Below are 16186 nucleotides of genomic sequence, written 5' to 3' on the forward strand. Positions count from 1 at the left end.
ATAATTGTATATATTTTCTTGTATGATTCATTAGTGTTTTAATTAAAGCTGTGTAGTTTAGTTTTCAATCCAGCCAAGTCTCTCTCTTTTTCTCTTTCTCCTTCCCTACCTGGGTTGTGGGGAGGGGGGATCGCGAGCATTGTTGTCGGACCTGAGTCAAACTGTGACAGGGACACAGGGCAGCGGACAGAAGGCACTATCGTTGAAGCAATTCAGACAGAAACCTGGCTTGTGGACTTTTCCAGTGCTTATTTCCTTCATCTCACAGGGTGCTTTCTTGAGGGGTATGAACTTGCGTACAAGGATCTTGTCAATTCTGAAGCGATTTGGGCTGTATTCCCTAGAAGAAGGGACCCATCACACAAACGTGACATTTCCTACCTTTAGCACCCCTTGGTCATGTAAGTTATTCCTATACCATACACTGCTTATGTAGCCTTGTGGAGAAAGGTCCTGTCTTAAGAAATACGTTTAATAAGCAGTATGGATGATAACCACTTCAGGTTGATGGCTGCCACAGACCTGCCAGATAACTAACCCTCAGTGAGATGAATTCACCATCTCCCTTAGAGTTGCATGCTGTTCCCAGGCAGTTTGTGAAGACTCTCCTCCTGGTCTGTCGCAGTTGTTACTGGCAAGTGGGGATCGCTCCAACTCTTGGTATCAAACCACACTCTTCTTTGCCTTTCAGCTCCACACGTAGCTTAAACTGTTCCAAGCTGGGCTGCAGGTGCCAGAGGTGGTCCAGGCCTTCCTCTTCGCAGTGCAATCCTGCCTTCTCCTTTGTACCACCAGCTCTGCCACCTGATGTAGCTTAAAATAGACACTACACAAAAAGCTGTTTCCTGGCCACTGTGAAGGGAGGAACACGCATCTTTTGAGAGCAGTGCAGGTTTACATCAAATGCCTCAAGAAGTTGCTCTGAAGTTACAACATCTTTTGCTGATGTTGTTTGGTAGGTAGCAGGCTATCAGGCTCCTGGGCTAGTAGTTGAGGCATGCCTCAAGTCAGATTTTTGAGATGTATGATGGATCTTTTTATCTGTCTTTATGGTGACCCTGAAGCTACTTAAATAGAATTCAAGCAGTTGCTAGTGGTAACCATGTTCCATTTCATAAGCCATGAAAGCAAGGGGTGCTAAGATTTGCTTGAAGTCAGGAAGAGGATAGTTATTCTACTCAGGTCCTCAGTTGTCACGAGGGTGTTTGTCCTTCAGGAGGAGGACATTATGTTACTGGATCCAAGTGTGTAGGAGTTACGTATTTTGATAGTTTTGTGGCAGTGAATGGTTATTATGATGGCTGTAGAGATACTGTGCAGTAGGTTATGTCAGTGTAACCACCTTTGTGGGGACACGGAAGGCACAGTGTGTAGGCTGCTGTTGCCAAGGCAGTCAGCAACCACACTCATGCAATTACATTTTTTTTCTCTCCAAGCTAATGCAAATTAAATTTCAACTGCAAGACAGTTTTATTCTGGGTTGGCTTCTCTGGTAGTTTCTCTAGGTTGACTTTGTCTAACTTACTCCTAACTGTCTATAAAATTTTCTTTTCAGTTGCAACACATAAGAGGTATTAATTCGATGTACTCCTCTAAAAGCCAAGGAAATGAGGGCAGGCTTCTAATGGCTTTATTTCTTCTGCCAGATCTTTTAATCTGTTTGTATTGCTCAAGCACTTGATTCAAAAAGAAAGGAGTTTATCTTGAAAAAAGAAGGCTTATCTAAAGCATAATGGTTATAATTGCAGTTAAACTGGTAGATATGGAGATACATTTAGAATTTCCTGACTTATTAGTAGCAATTGGACTTAAGGATGCTTCTGACAAAAAATGGAACAGAGTTTTTCTGTATTAACCAAAAATTTTCATATAATGTAAATTACTTCTATTTTGTCTATAAAGCATGTCTTAAATGTTTAACAGTGGCAAATACAGACACTAGGCTTTCTTGTATGTCGCTGTCATCCATTTCAAGCAGAGGATGGTAGTACGTATTTCTGCCATTTTTTGGTCCATGTTTTTAAGTTGCAACCTTGTAAGATGTAGAACTTGTGAAACTGACAATATCAGAAGATAGATGCTCTTTCTGAAAGAAATCTGAACAATAATGACCTAATAACGACAGGGTTGTAGAAGTGGGACTATGGAAGGGAACTCTTCTCTTGCCTCAGAGCTACTTTACTGTTTCATTCCAAACATGTTTGTCTAACTTTCTTTTAGAACTTCTCCTTCCATTTCACGTCTTAATTTTTCAAAATGCAGTAGCTGTCCTGAGGTTTCTTGTCACAAACAATGTTGAGGGGGTTTATTATGAACTCTGAGCTTCATGTTCCCTGTCTGTTATATGAATGTGTCAGGCTTAATCTTATTAATTCCTGAGGGAAATCTGGAGACTGAAACTCGTAAGATATTTGTATGGTAATTGTTTCTTTTGGGATGTGATTTCTGAGAATTCATAACAAACTGAAGAGGGTTGTGCCAGTAAGACATTTATTTAGAAATAAGTTGTTTAAACAGCACAACAGAACTAGAAAATTCATGGTGGAAGACAAAATCTATTGAAGGCTATTAAATTCTTAGGCACCCTCTCAGGCTTTAGAATTCCCTTAGCATAAGTCACTGGAGGCTGCAAGGGTATTCTGAGGAAGTATGGTGTGCTTCTCTTGTCCTTATACTTTTCCCTATGTATCCAACACTAGCTAAAATAACTTTTTGCATTACTCGCTGTGGCTCTTCCATTTTTGCTGAGATTAGGCTAAAGCCAGAGAAGTGAAAGACCCTTCGTATTGCTTTAATGCACTATGGTCTGGGCAACTGGTTAATTTTTAACACAGTGTTATAATATAATGCTATCAGTGAGCTGAAGGGTAGGAGAGAAGTGGTGTCCCAGGAGCCACTTGGACGATGTATTTTGCACACAGTGTGCCATTCAAGTAGATGTATAATTAGCAGTGTACAGGGAAAGACGAGTCACATTCAAGGAGCAGAGCATATCAAAATAGAATCTAACAACTGAGAAGGATGTCCAGAAACGATGCCATCTATCAACCATAAAAAAAAAAATAAATACAGTGTATTAGGTCGATGGTAGGTATTTATTTCTCCCCTCTTTCTTTTTTCTTGTTTTGGGGGAGGGTAAGGGGCTTGGGTTTTTTTACTTTAATTTTATATTAATTACTGAACATTTTAGAGTAGGTGTCACTGACTTATCTCCACCCCACCTTGTATGGTGACACAGCTCTCCACTAGTGTGCTGCCTCATGCAAGGTGTTCCATTCCACTGTAAATAACAGTATGCTCCTGAGATAACTGCCATCCAAAATACCTGGAAAGAGACAGAGAAGTCAGTGTATGTTTTCTTGTCATGCTACAAAGGCTATATTTGGTATGCTAGGACAGGATCTCCTATACAGAATAGCTCACCTTTGGCAAGGGGCAGAGGAAGGAAAGCTTATGGCTTCCGAAGGATCTTATAAGAAAGAGCTAGTCTGCACGGCTGAGTCTTGAGAGGTCTAAGTCAAACACAGCACATTATTTTCAAAAAGTTGTCCCAGATTCCCAGGCACCTCAGCTGTCTTGCTATGGTGTCCAGATTCCCTGGCAAGTATTCCAGGATTTTCTCGTTCGTGACAGGAATGGCTTCATGTCTTGCACAACTGAGTGTTTCTGTATCTAGTGTGGTCTCTGCTGCTTTATAATGAGGATCAGATATTAAATATACTTAATATCTTGTTGCTAGTGTTTTCAGATCCAGTATTTTTTGCTCTTTTCCTGATGCCATGTGGTGATCTGGCTGAGTCCATCTGTTGGTGACTGGCTATCGAGAGCTATGACCTGTTGGATTTTGATTTTGCAGGATCCTAGTTTTCTGCATAAAGCATCAGGTGGGGGGGCTAAAGTTACTTACAGCCATGAGTTAGCTCTACAGAGCACCTGATGCAAGACAGCAAGCAGAATTTGGTGAGAAGGAGAAGCTGTGCCCTGAGGTTTTGGGAAATAGTAGGGCAGCTGGAGCTCTTTGGGTTGCTGCAGGAATTGTTGCCGGGTGGACCAGGGGGATTTGTGTGCACCCTCTGCACTGAATTGTAAGTTTTCATCCCACTCCATGTGCACAGTGGTGGTGCTGCTGGGGAAGCCTTCAGAAGACTCCCTCAATATAGGGTCCAGTGCTGTTATCCTCACTGCTGAACTAACTAGCTGTTTCCTAAGTTCACTTCTGGACTTCCTGAGTGTGGCCATCTATTCAGTGGCTGCTGCTCTATGCAGAAGGGTTTCTTTATTTATGCTGGTAGTTTTATTTTCCCAGCATGTCAAATTTGTGCCTTCTTGGTACCTCTGCAGGAGCAAGAGCAGAAGCTAAACATGTGCTTAATTGCCTTACTATAAACCATTTAAAATTCTGAGAGAGCTGGATATAATTGATGTCTAATAGATTAAGTTTTCAGGTGTCCTAAAGCTAAAATAGCTGAGACAGCTGGTGAGTTATTCTTCCAGTCCTCAGCAAGCTTGCATTGGCAGGAACCTTCAACAACAACCTTCACCAAATCTGGTGCTTTGGAGAGGGGCCATTTCTAAGGTGAGGAAGGGAAAGGAGTGCTTATTTTGATGAATGGTCTTTCAGAGTGCTAATATAATAAGCTTGGGCTTATGACAGTGTAATTCTGAAGAGTAGTGTCAGTTTCATCTGATTCCCACATCATGTTTGGGAGTGATGTGTACATTCCCATATTTTATGGTTTCCTTTTTACATTTACTTATCTCCTGTGAGGGTACTTTAAACGTATTGATCAAGATGATCATTGTGATACAGCAGTTTGTCTTAAATCTTACATCTTTTAAAATGTTTGTCATGAATATTAAAAACTAATGCTGTTCAGAGTTCTGAGGTTTGGGGTGCTTTTTTCAAACTGAAATACAAGCAAACCTCAGATTTATTTGGAATGTATTAGAGGTCTCTTTAAAATCTTATCTGTAGCTGGCTTAATTATCTGTTCAGATCAGTTGTGGTGGAAGATTAATTCCTAAGAAGTTCAGGCATTAAGGTGTTATTTTTAAGTCAGATCATAGAACATTCCCCAAACCCTCGCCATGTAATTGATTAGGACTTCCAAAAAATCAGAGTTGCTATGTACTCAGAGGAGTAGAATTTGAGCATTTTGATTTTATTTAAACCTCAGTAATCATCAGCTCATTAGTTACTAGGGGTGTGTCTGCTAAGAACAATCTGTCTGTCACCTGTCACTGGGCTTTTAAGTGTCTGTGATTTCAGATCCAGAGCTAAGACAGGTAATTAATGAAATCGTGCAAACTTCAGTTGAGAAATGTACTATTTTTTAATGTTATACATATGAGTGCTGCTTTTTCAGGTAATTTCACATTCTTGTACAATTTCAATCTATAAAGAATGGCATATGGACTGATTTTAGCTCATTTGTTAAGGTGCATTGGCAACAAACTGTCTCAAATCTGTTAAGTTATATAAACAGTGGTTAAATCTATTTTATTTTTTTTTCATAATTAATACATCTCAGTTTCTGGAAGGTTTCTAGAATCCATTTTTACACACATACACTGATATTTCACCAAAACACTAAGTTCTCCAGAACCCTAAAGCTTACTGGTAACTTCATATTTATTGAAGTTACTAGTATGATTTTGGGGGAAAAAACCATCAGAGTACAGATACTGTGAATTTTGGCAAGTGGAAGCAAAGAAAGCCATTGAGAGAGGTCAGCATGGATTCATCAAGGGGCAATGATACTTGACCAATCTGGTAGTCTTCTGTGACATTGTAACTGTCTGGCTGAATGAGGGGGGAGCAGTGGCTGTCATCTACCTTGACTGCAGCAAGGCTTTTGACACTGTTTCCCATAACATTCTCATTAGGAAACTCAGGAAGTGTGGGCTAGATGAGTGGACAGTGAGGTGGATCGAGACCTGGCTGTGTGACGGAACTCGGAGGGTTGTGATCAGTGGAGCAGGGTTGAGTTGGAGGCCTGTAGCCAGCAGTGTCCGCCAGGAGTCAGTACTTGATCCAGTCTTGTTCAATATATTCATCAATGACCTGGACAAGAGGACAGAATGTATACATCAGTTCACTGATGATACAGAACTGGGAGGGGTGGCAGACACTCCAGGGGGCTGTGCTGCCATCCAGTGTGACCTGGACAGGATGTAGAGCTGGACAGAGAAGATCCTAATGAGGTTCAATAAGAGCAAGTGTAGGGTCCTGCTCTTGGGAAGGAAGAATATCATGCAACAATATAGGTTAAGGGTGGACCTACTGGAAAGCAGTTCTGAGGAGAAGGATCTGGGAGTCCTGGTAGGCAGTAAATTATCCAGGAGCCAGCAATGAGCCCTTGTTGCCAAGAAGGCCAATGGAATCCTGGGTTGCATAAGGAAGAGTGTGGTCAGTAGGTCAAGACGGTAATTCTGCCCCTCTGGTCTGCTCTGGGGAGGCCACATTTGGAATCCTGCATCCAGTTCTGGGCTCCCCAGTTCAAGAGAAACAGGGAACTACTAGAGAGAGTCCAGTGGAGGGCAACAGAGATGACTGAGGGATTGGAGCATCTCCCATATGAGGAAAGGCTGAGAGAGCTGGGACTCTTCAGCCTGGAGAAGGCTGAGGAGAGACCTTATTAATGCCTATAAGTATCTAAGAGGTGGGTGCAAGGAGGTTGGAGCCAGACTCTTATCAGTAGTTGCCTGTGACAGGACAAGAGGCAGCGGGCACAAGCTAGAACACAGGAAGTTCCATTTAAATATAAGGAAAAACTTCTTTATGGTGAGAGTAACAGAGCCATGGGATAGGCTGCCTAGAGAGGTTGTGGAGCCCCCTTCTGTGGAGACATTCAAAACCCGCCTGGATGCAGCCCTGAGTGATGTGCTCTGGGGGATCCTGATTTAGTGGGAGGGGGTGGGGGTTTGGGCTAGATGGTCTCTAGAGGTCCCTTCCAACTCTGACAATTCTGTAATTCTGTGACCTCCAGGGAGGGTGTATCAACAGGCTCCCTAGGCAACCTATTCCATCACTTTACTACCCTCATGGTGAAGAATTTCTTCCTGATGTCTAAAGTAAATCTCTCCTCTTTGAGTTTAAAACCATCTCCCCTTGTCCTATCACTACCCTCTCTGGTGAAAAGCCCCTCCACAGCTTTCCTGTAGGCCCCTTCAGGTACTGGAAGGCTGTTATAAGGTCTCCCTGGAGCCTTCTCTTCTCCAGGCTGAATAGCCCCAACTTTGTCAGCCTGTCTTCATAGCAGAGGTGCTCCAGGCCTTTGGTCATCTTTGTGGTCCTTCTCTGGACCCTCTCCAACAGCTCCATGTCTTCCCTATGCTGAGGGCACCAGAGCTGTATATGGTACTCCAGGTGGGACCTCACCAGAGCAGAGGGGCAGAATCACCTCCCTGGCCCTGCTGGCCACACTTCTTTTGATGCAGCCCAGGATGCAGTTGCTCTCTGGGCTCCAGCACACACTGGCGGCTCATGTTGAGCTTCTCATCTACTACCACCCCAAAGTCCTTCTCCTCAGGACTGCTCTCCAGCCCTTCTGCCCCCAGCCTGTATTTGTGCCTGGGGTTGCACCGACCCAGGTGCAGGACCTTGCACTTGGCCTTGTTGAACTTCATGAGTTCATTGGCCCACCTCCCAAGTCTGTCAAGGTCCCTCTGAATGGCATCCCTTCCCTCTAGGGTGTCAGCTACTCCACACAGCTTGGTATCATCAGCAAACTTGCTGAGAATACACTCAATCCCACTGTCCATGTCTCCAACAATGTTAAATAGCACTGGTCCCAATACTGACCTCTGAGGAACACATAGTGACCCCTGAAGAACACCTATTTTCTTACACAGAAGTATAAGAAATTGTTATTGGACCTTTATCCCAATAACAATGAAGTTACTATATTTAATTGCACTATAAACTCAGGAAAAACAGGACTGGAAAGGATCCCAAGATGTCATTTTGTTCAAAGTTGTGTAGGACAACAAAATAGACAAAAACTTCACACAAATCCTTTCTGCTTCTAGCATCCTCTTTGTGTATGTGCACTTTCAAGTCATCATTACAAATGAATGCGTTTGCAAAATACGAATGTGAAGGGAACATTAGATTTCACATATTTAATTTTTAGAACAAATATGTTGTCCTGTTGCTGCAGCCTGCTTTCACACCCAGCTAACATGTCCTATCAGAGTAAACCAAACACCTGGAAAGCTGGTTTGGAGGACAGGTACTACACCTCATATGTCTCCTGTTGTGCGTCAGGCTGGTTGGGGCTGCCCGCGTAGTGTGGGAACCTGAGCAGTCTGAGCAGGATAGCTGGAGGAGCCCCAAGAGGTGAGGTCTGCTTTGCTTTGTAGATTGACAGAAGAGCAGCTGTAACTGTGTTCTCTTCTCTCCTGGAGAGCTGCTGCTAGCTGCTTTGTTGGTCTCCTCTCCGCCTTTCAAGCCTGGTATTTATGACAGCTTTGCTTATTTCTGGTGGATTTTTGTGCTAGTAGAGCTATGTCTGCCTGTGCTGTGTTTGCCTCTGGCCTTAACCCAAGCAGTGTGGAAGGTGAGCATGTATTTAGCTGCCTCACCGTGAAAGCAGAGTGCTAGTCATTCCAACAGCCTCTGAATTGCCAATGATTGCTGTGCCTTGCATGACCTTGGCAAGAAAGCAAGACACTTGGTCTGTTGGCTTGCAGCCCACCATCCTATCCTCACTGGCTGTGTCCTTTTTTACTTTCCTTGTGTCACCACCTGGCTGGGGGCTTTGACAACCATTTTGAGAGCCCCAAGAAACCATCCCACATTTCTCCAGAGCTCTGGATAACCTTCCCTCACTAGTCTTGAGCATACCTGCCTATTAAAGAGCAGGAGGTAGACATGAGGACTTGTGTATCCTGTCCTGTAGAAGCAGTGGTGGAAGTCTGCTTTTATGCTGCTTTGTGAAGAGCTGACAGCAAAGAGCAAGGAGCTGGTGGGTGGTTTGCTTAAATAGTCCTTTAAAAGGAGTTGGTGGGAAATGAAGTTGTTAGAGGGAAACTTGATAAAGGCTCTGCAATCAACAGCCACAGATTGGAAATTTGATAAAGGTTAGAAAAGTTAGTGGTGGAGCTGGTGGCTCCTGCCTTGTAGGGTTTGTAGGGAGCTTCTCAGAATCACAGAATAACTTAAGTTGGAAAAGACATTCAAGATCATCAAGTTCAACCACTAATCCTACTCTAGCAAGTCCACCACTAAGCCATGACCGCAAGCACCACATCTAGATGACTTTAAAACACATCCAGGGATGGTGACTCAACCACATCCCTGGACAGCACGTTCCAATGTCTGACAACCCTTTCAGTGAAAAAGTTCTTCCTAATGTCTAGTCTAAACCTCCCCTGGCACAGCATGAGGCCATTTCCTCTTGTTCTTTCACCGGTTACTTGTGAGAAGAGACCAGCAGCTATGTCTTTACAACACCCTTTCAGGTAGTTGTAGAGGGTGATAAGGTCTCCCCTCAGCATCCTTTTCTTCAGGTTAAATAGCCCCAGTTCCCTCAGCAGCTCCTCATAAGACTTGTTCTCAAGGCCCTTCACCAGCTTTGTTGCCCTTCTTTGGACATGCTCCTTTTATATCCTAATTGAAGAAGTCCTAAGGTGTGGGAGGGAGTGACTAGCCCTGGGTGACTGACTGGATGGATATTCTTCTCCATCCTCATTTGCCTCGCCCTCAAGTTCCAAAGCCCCATACCTATTGCTCAAGGGCAACTGGGAAGGTGAGGAGGCCGGGAGGGGTTTTGCTTGCCTCTCCAAGGAAAGACCTGTTTCTATTCCCTCCTGTCCCTTAGGTCCCCTCCTTCTGCCTGGTGACAGGAGGGGAGGGGATCCTCTACTCCTTGTAGAGCCTCTACCTGCTGTCTTTGCCTCAGGGTGTGGCTCCACCAATCTATTTAGCTTTCACATTCTGTGATGCTTCTTAACCTTTCTACCTCCTCCCTGAGTTCAGCCACCTGCCTGAGCAGATCACTTACTTGCTCACACCGCACACACGTGGTGTCACTGGCTCCTTCCGGTACCTGTGCCAGGCTCAGGCATTCGCTGCAGCCCCAGACCTGCACGGCAACTGTGTTTCTGTGGAATCTCAGTCTGAGTTCCCACATTCTTTCCACTGTGGCTTTTGGTCGTGTTGTGACCATGATCATCCCCCAAGCCGGGAGGGGACCAGTCACTGCTTGCTGTGTCCCACGCGCCCAGTGCACGTGCCCCTGCACACTAATGTTCCTCCCCTCACACTCACCCACATGTGTCCCCTCTGCTATGACTAACTACTTTTGAGCAAAGAGTATTTTTCAGCAAAGAATCTTCCTTCTCCCTCTCCATGATCAAAACTTTTCTCTCTCTTTGCCCCATTTCAGCTCTCAGAAGAGATCAGCTATCCTTCCACTACCAGCTTCATGACAATGCATGCCCCATACTGCCTCCCTAGTAGGGTGCTGATGGGCACACCTCTTGTCCCGCAGGAAAAAGTGCGGAGGCATGCAGATAGCTTCACCTCTGTCCTCCATGGGAAGATTTTGGATAGCTATTCATCCAGGGTCAGGAGAGGCCATGAGCAACCCTTGGGCCATGTTCTCTGCCCTTTTCCAGGTCTCCCAAATAATACAAATATTAGGAAAGTGTACAGCTGTAGGCAAAGATCAGACATATGCTTTCAGAAGTGGTTTAGCAAAAGTGTCCAAACACCATAAAGACTTTTTGGTGCTATCATACTGTTTTTGCTCCATGCCAGCAGTGCTGAGCCCCTCCTACAAATCTTGTCATTTTTCTTCCATGGTTAGAAGGTAACACACTTAGTCCAGGTGATCAGTTCAGAGACAGTAAAATTCATTGCCTTTTTGAAGGTCCCATCCCGCTTAAGAAACTATTTTTAAACTGCTTGAAATTCCCAAGGCTCCTTCCCAGTTACTGACTAAGGAAGTTCCATCTAGGGGAAAATTCTTCCAGTTACTGGAAGTGGAGTTTCTCACCTACATGTTGCCCTCAGGTAGAGGAAGGGAATGCATGAGTCAGATTTTAAAAAAAACAGAACACCTCCATTGTTTTATCACTCATCAGGATACACAGATTTCATGTGTGTCATTTGCTCAACTCGCCTGCAGCAATTCTGGGTGTATATCTGCCAGCCCCAGTTTCTTCTCTTGTTGCTGTGACTCAAGTCTTACTGCTTTAGGACAGCAGCTGCATGGCAGTGTCAGTGGACCAACAGAACACCTTGGTGTTGCAAGAAAAGCTACAGAGAACATGTCCAGTGCTGCCATCAAAAGTCCCTCCTATTGTAATACAGCTTAGAGTTCAGTTATCACTGTACGATCAAATTGGATTTGTCAATGTCTCAGACAAATTTCAGTTAACAAGTTGCACAAGATGCTGTTACAAGGCTCATGGATTATTTACCTGTCTGTTGTGTGCTGCTATTGAAAAGGAACACTGGGAACCTCGCTGCCTCCATTCCCATAGATACTGTGAGTCAAGCAGGTTCTAGACTGAAAAGTGCTTTGAGAGTTGATGTGCTGAGGTAAGAAAGATCAGTTGAACAATGAGCATTCATGTCCTGATCTGAGAATCTGACTGTCTCAGGGGCAACTGGAAGCTTTGAAAGCAAAGAAGAGTGTAGTGACTGGCATCCCTGATCAGCCAGTACTGCTGCCTGTGCTGGGATGAGTCAGCCAGCACCTTGAGCTGACCTTGCCCTGCTGTTCTTCACTTTTCCTCATGTGGCTGCCCAAGGCGTTTTATTAGAATAGAAGAGAAATTAAGTCTGACAATACAACTCTCTAAACTACATTGTAAAACAGAATGAAGAAGATTTTGAAAACAAATCTATCTTCAACTCACTTGGTCTTTATGAGGCAGGTATCTTTTCCTATAGGGTTTCCTTGAGTCCATCTCTTCTCTCCAGGCTCCTGCCTTGTCTTCTCAACATCAGCGTAACTTCTGACCAAGCTTCTTCCCTAAATCATTGGTTTGATGCAAAACTTGTCTTCTCTGATTGGTGCCCAAGCCCTTTATTTACTATGGCACCCATCTCCTGAATCTGTTATAGCCATAACCATTTAGACAGCACCTGCAGGCTTTGTTCCTCCTAGCAGCTCTGAAGTGCTAAGCCATGCTGGACTAGCTGAAACTTGAAGCTGTGCACTTTTGCAAGCTCATCAGGAGAATGACTGACCTGTCGTCCTCTCGGGGAACAACCACCCACAAAAGTGAGAGGATTTCTGAGACAAATTGCTCATCCAGGAAGAAAGGTAGTAGGCTGGAAAGCCGATTCCCTCACATCAGCCTCTACCTTTCCTGGAAAGGCTCCAAAGAGTATCTGAGCCTCTTCTGATGTGGGTTGGAAAGAAGGTTCAGAAGGAAATCTGGGAATGGCAACACAATGGAGAGCTTACTCAATCTTGCAAATCCTGTCCACACCAAACAAGTTCCTTTCAAGTATGTGGGAGTTTTGTTACTCCCATGACAGTACTAAATCAGCTGGAAAAGTACTTTATGTTTGAGTGTTTAAACCAAGAGGGACCTGCATCAGTGCCATTGTGTAGCCAATTGAATCATGCCCTGACTGTCCTGCAGGTTGAGTCTGAAGAACCCAAGCCACAGCTTTGGACCTTTAATCACAGCCTTATGCGTTGTATAATGCATTTTTCTGTTGCTGTCCTCATCTAAGGAGTGACCATCATGTTCCTTTCAGCTAATTAATCACTTTATTGATAGGCTAAGCATACATGTAAAATTAAGTAATTGGCAACACCGTGTGTCTGTTGATGCTGTGTATCTTCAAATGCCACAGTTAGTGAGACTTCTGAGCTACACATTTCTTCCATAAAATACCATATCTGTCTTCTGAGGGGCTTTGTACCTCCTTTGATGGACTGTAGACCATCATGTTCTGCTTCTTAATTTAACATCTAATTGCTTATTAGTCTTACTGTAAAGTTCTTTATTATTTCATTTTCATGGCTACAGTAATTAGTGTTTATATTCCTGAGGCCTGCGTAGCAGTGCTTTAACACCATGTAAGGAGATGAAACACTCCGCAGCAGAGCCTGAACTGAACTCCTAGGATTTCTGATTTTACATCCTCAAGTTTTGTAGAGCCTTGCTGTGGGAGTCTCTTCAGAAACGGATCATGGGTAATCCAGTCTAGTAAATTTTGAGTGGATTTCTCAGCACAGATGCAGGAAAACATTCACAGAAAGCTTCCAGGGTCATGCAGCTTTCACTGCACCGAGGAACTTGGGCACTTTTCAATAACAAACATGTTTGTTAGTGCTATGATCAGCTGTCATTTGCAGGACTTGAACAAAAATATTTGATGTTTGATTTGGCTACCTTCAGCACTTCTGTATTCTTGACTACCATTTTATAAAATGTTGGAGAAACTTCTAGAAACATATTAGAACTCATACTAAAAATGAATTCCACTCTGCTAACATCTGTTTCCAGGTGTTTTCTCTGGTTTGCCTGATTTTTATCAATCGGGAAGGCTGTTCTTTCACTGGAGTGGTTACCTGCAGGTGCTGGCACTGTGTTATATTGAACAGGCACAGGGTGCTGTGCACGTGGCCATTCTGCTGCCTTTCAGATGAGATCCAAATCATTACTGTTGTGGTGGACATGGCTTTGTCTTCATTGGTTCCAAGCATTAACCACAGGCCACTGCTGTGCTGCATAACTTGGTCTGTGGTGTTTCACTTGTTAGGCTAAACGCCTCTTTATATTTTCATGGACTTTTTCCAAATGAAACTTGACCGAGTAATTAATAATACATTGGCAAAGTTAAGCTTTTTAAGTTTTGCATTCTTTCCTGCCAATTATTCTATTAAAGACTGGCTCGCTGTGTTGCTACAGAGCTTCTCTGTGAGACTTGGCTTTGGTTTATTCAATAATACGTGCATTTCTGAGAGCAACTTACATAAGAGTTGGCCTATCCAAACTTCATCTTCATGCAAGACTGATTTTTGACCACTTGATGGCCTTGTCAGATATCAAAGCAGACAGCGAATAAAGTCCTCAGTTCAATATTCATGTAAGAGAGACAAGCAGCCTTGCAGTAACTGCACTTGTGTCTAACCTGTCGTTGCTGCTTTTTTCCCTTCCATTCCAGGTGCTGGAGTGTAGTGTCCTGCAACTGCTTGGAGATTTCGCCATGTGACCATCTGTTGCTGGCCAGGCTTTTCCAGGGCAGACAATAGATTTCAACCCTCCAAAGTGGGAGCAGCACTGCTGCCTCTTGTACTGGTGTGACCTGTACTCATCTATAAGGAGCTAATAGGACTTTGAAGTCCCTGCTCCTTCCTCCTCCTCCTCTTCCTCTCCCCGGCCTGGGGTTTGTGGCAGTGTCTGCTGTCAGTGACACAGGGCAGGCGATGCTGGCAGCTTGTCTCAGGGGTACCTCCAACTTCTCTGGAACTGCTTTTATGCCACACACAGGACAATAAAGTGATGAGTCCCTCTACTCTTGTTAGAGCAAAGCAAATCTGTTAGCTTTAATCTTGGAAGTCTTTTTCATAATATCATTTCTGCAGCAGCTGGTTTCCATGGAAACCAAGAAACCACTCAGCACGTACAGGAAAGAAGACCGCCGACCTGCTTGTCCTTCCCCAGCCCTTCCTGCTGGGCTTCCCTCCCTTTGTACATGCATTGCTCATTGCCCTGAGGTCGACAAGCACTGGCCCAAAGGCTTCGTCTTGTTCCACCAGCAGCAGCCTGAGTGCAGTACCTCTCCCAGCTGCTGCCTGTCCTCATCCTGCCTCATCCTGCCTTTGTGGGCAGCCTGTCCTGCAGCCGTGGAAGGAGGGCAGAGGGAGGATGGATGTCAAGAGGACTCTTTGCCCCTCCTACCACTGCTGTAGCATTTGCAGGCCCCAACAGTGGTAAAAGAATTTCTGGTTAGCTTTGAATGTACATGTGCCCCTTCCTTTTTGAACCCTCTACCCACTTACGTGATGTATTTTGTTCACTTCTTTCTTCCACTACTCCTAGTACACTCCTATAGGTTAACTTGTTAAGAAACTATATTTAGGATTTGAGTCTGGTATGTTTTGCACTTAATTTACAAATATTTTTGAATTATTCTTAACTACTATGAGAAATATCTGCTCTGGTTAAGTCTTGTCAGCTTGTCTGCTAGCATCTCCAGGTTAAGGTTATGTTCCCTGCTTCTCTTTAAATGCACTAGATACAAACACACCATTGCACCTTTTGGGGCCAGCTTCGAAGAGCAAAGCTGTACGAGCAGCATGAGTTATCAGTCTGTGTCTGTGTTATATATACTTGTTGAATTGTCCTGCCTGGAAAATGCTCTTTTCTAGCCACAGATTGTGAATGCGATTGGCAGGAAGAGGGAGCGGAATGCTGATGTCTCATGGGGGTGATGCTTAAGGTGTCCCAACGCTGTTACTCTGGCATGAAAAACAGCAGTGCTGGGAGGATGCCTGCTTGGGACTGACTACAGGATGACTTGTAGCATTTCCATAATCCAGACTTTGACTTGTATCAGGCGAATTAACACCTGGCACCAGGTATTTTGGTTTTGGTTTTGTTTTTTTTTAATTGGATCATAGACTTCCTTGGGCTTTCAGCAACTGGATGTTGACAAGATACTTTTTCTCTAGGTGTTTTTTTTACTTAACTAGTCTTGAAGGTAAGCTCTTCCAGTCTGCAAAGAGCAGCAACCACTTTGGATGATCTTGGTGGCCAGGTCCTCTCTGCACCTCAGGGCAGAGCAGCCACCCCCACCACTGCATCTTGTCTGCCCATGACTCCTTTACCTGGTTGCCAGAGCCAAATGTGCCTTAGCATGCCTTCATTCCCTTGAGCCCCATCCTTGTGCCCGCAGGAGGGAGGAATGTCCTGTCTGTCCTTTAGCCCCAGTAGTGGCTGAGCTTTCCCATCCCCACAGTCAGATTACCATGGAACAAGCAGTATCCACCTTGAGACAAGCAGAACCCTGGCTTCTTGTTTAAATGTGAATATTGTATTATGCAAACACTGGAAAAGCCCTTACTTTCCTCACAAAGTATAAAATCCAGGATGTTTATTTCCTCGTTGCTCATCCAAGTGAACTTATTGACTGAGCACCTTAAGCATGTCCCTGCATTAAAACCTTCAGTAAAGCCTTACCCATCCTATCCCAGAAGATAAGGAAGAG

The 16186-nt window shown here is 44.2% G+C and overlaps 1 protein-coding gene across 1 annotated transcript in view; it reads right to left on the reverse strand.

Moving 5' to 3' along the window:
* LOC104394964 (cytochrome c oxidase protein 20 homolog) overlaps window positions 1-10178 on the reverse strand; it is a 24060-nt gene extending 13882 nt beyond the window's left edge. Inside the window, exon 1 of the mRNA XM_010004618.1 lies at window positions 10008-10178. Within this exon, the coding sequence (XP_010002920.1) occupies window positions 10008-10178 (171 nt within the window). The remainder of the gene's footprint in view (window positions 1-10007) is intronic.
* Window positions 10179-16186: the final 6008 nt, after the last annotated feature.

Source organism: Chaetura pelagica, unplaced genomic scaffold (assembly GCF_000747805.2).
Source record: "Chaetura pelagica isolate M959 unplaced genomic scaffold, ChaPel_1.0 scaffold278, whole genome shotgun sequence".
NCBI classification, from domain to species: Eukaryota; Metazoa; Chordata; class Aves; order Apodiformes; family Apodidae; genus Chaetura; species Chaetura pelagica.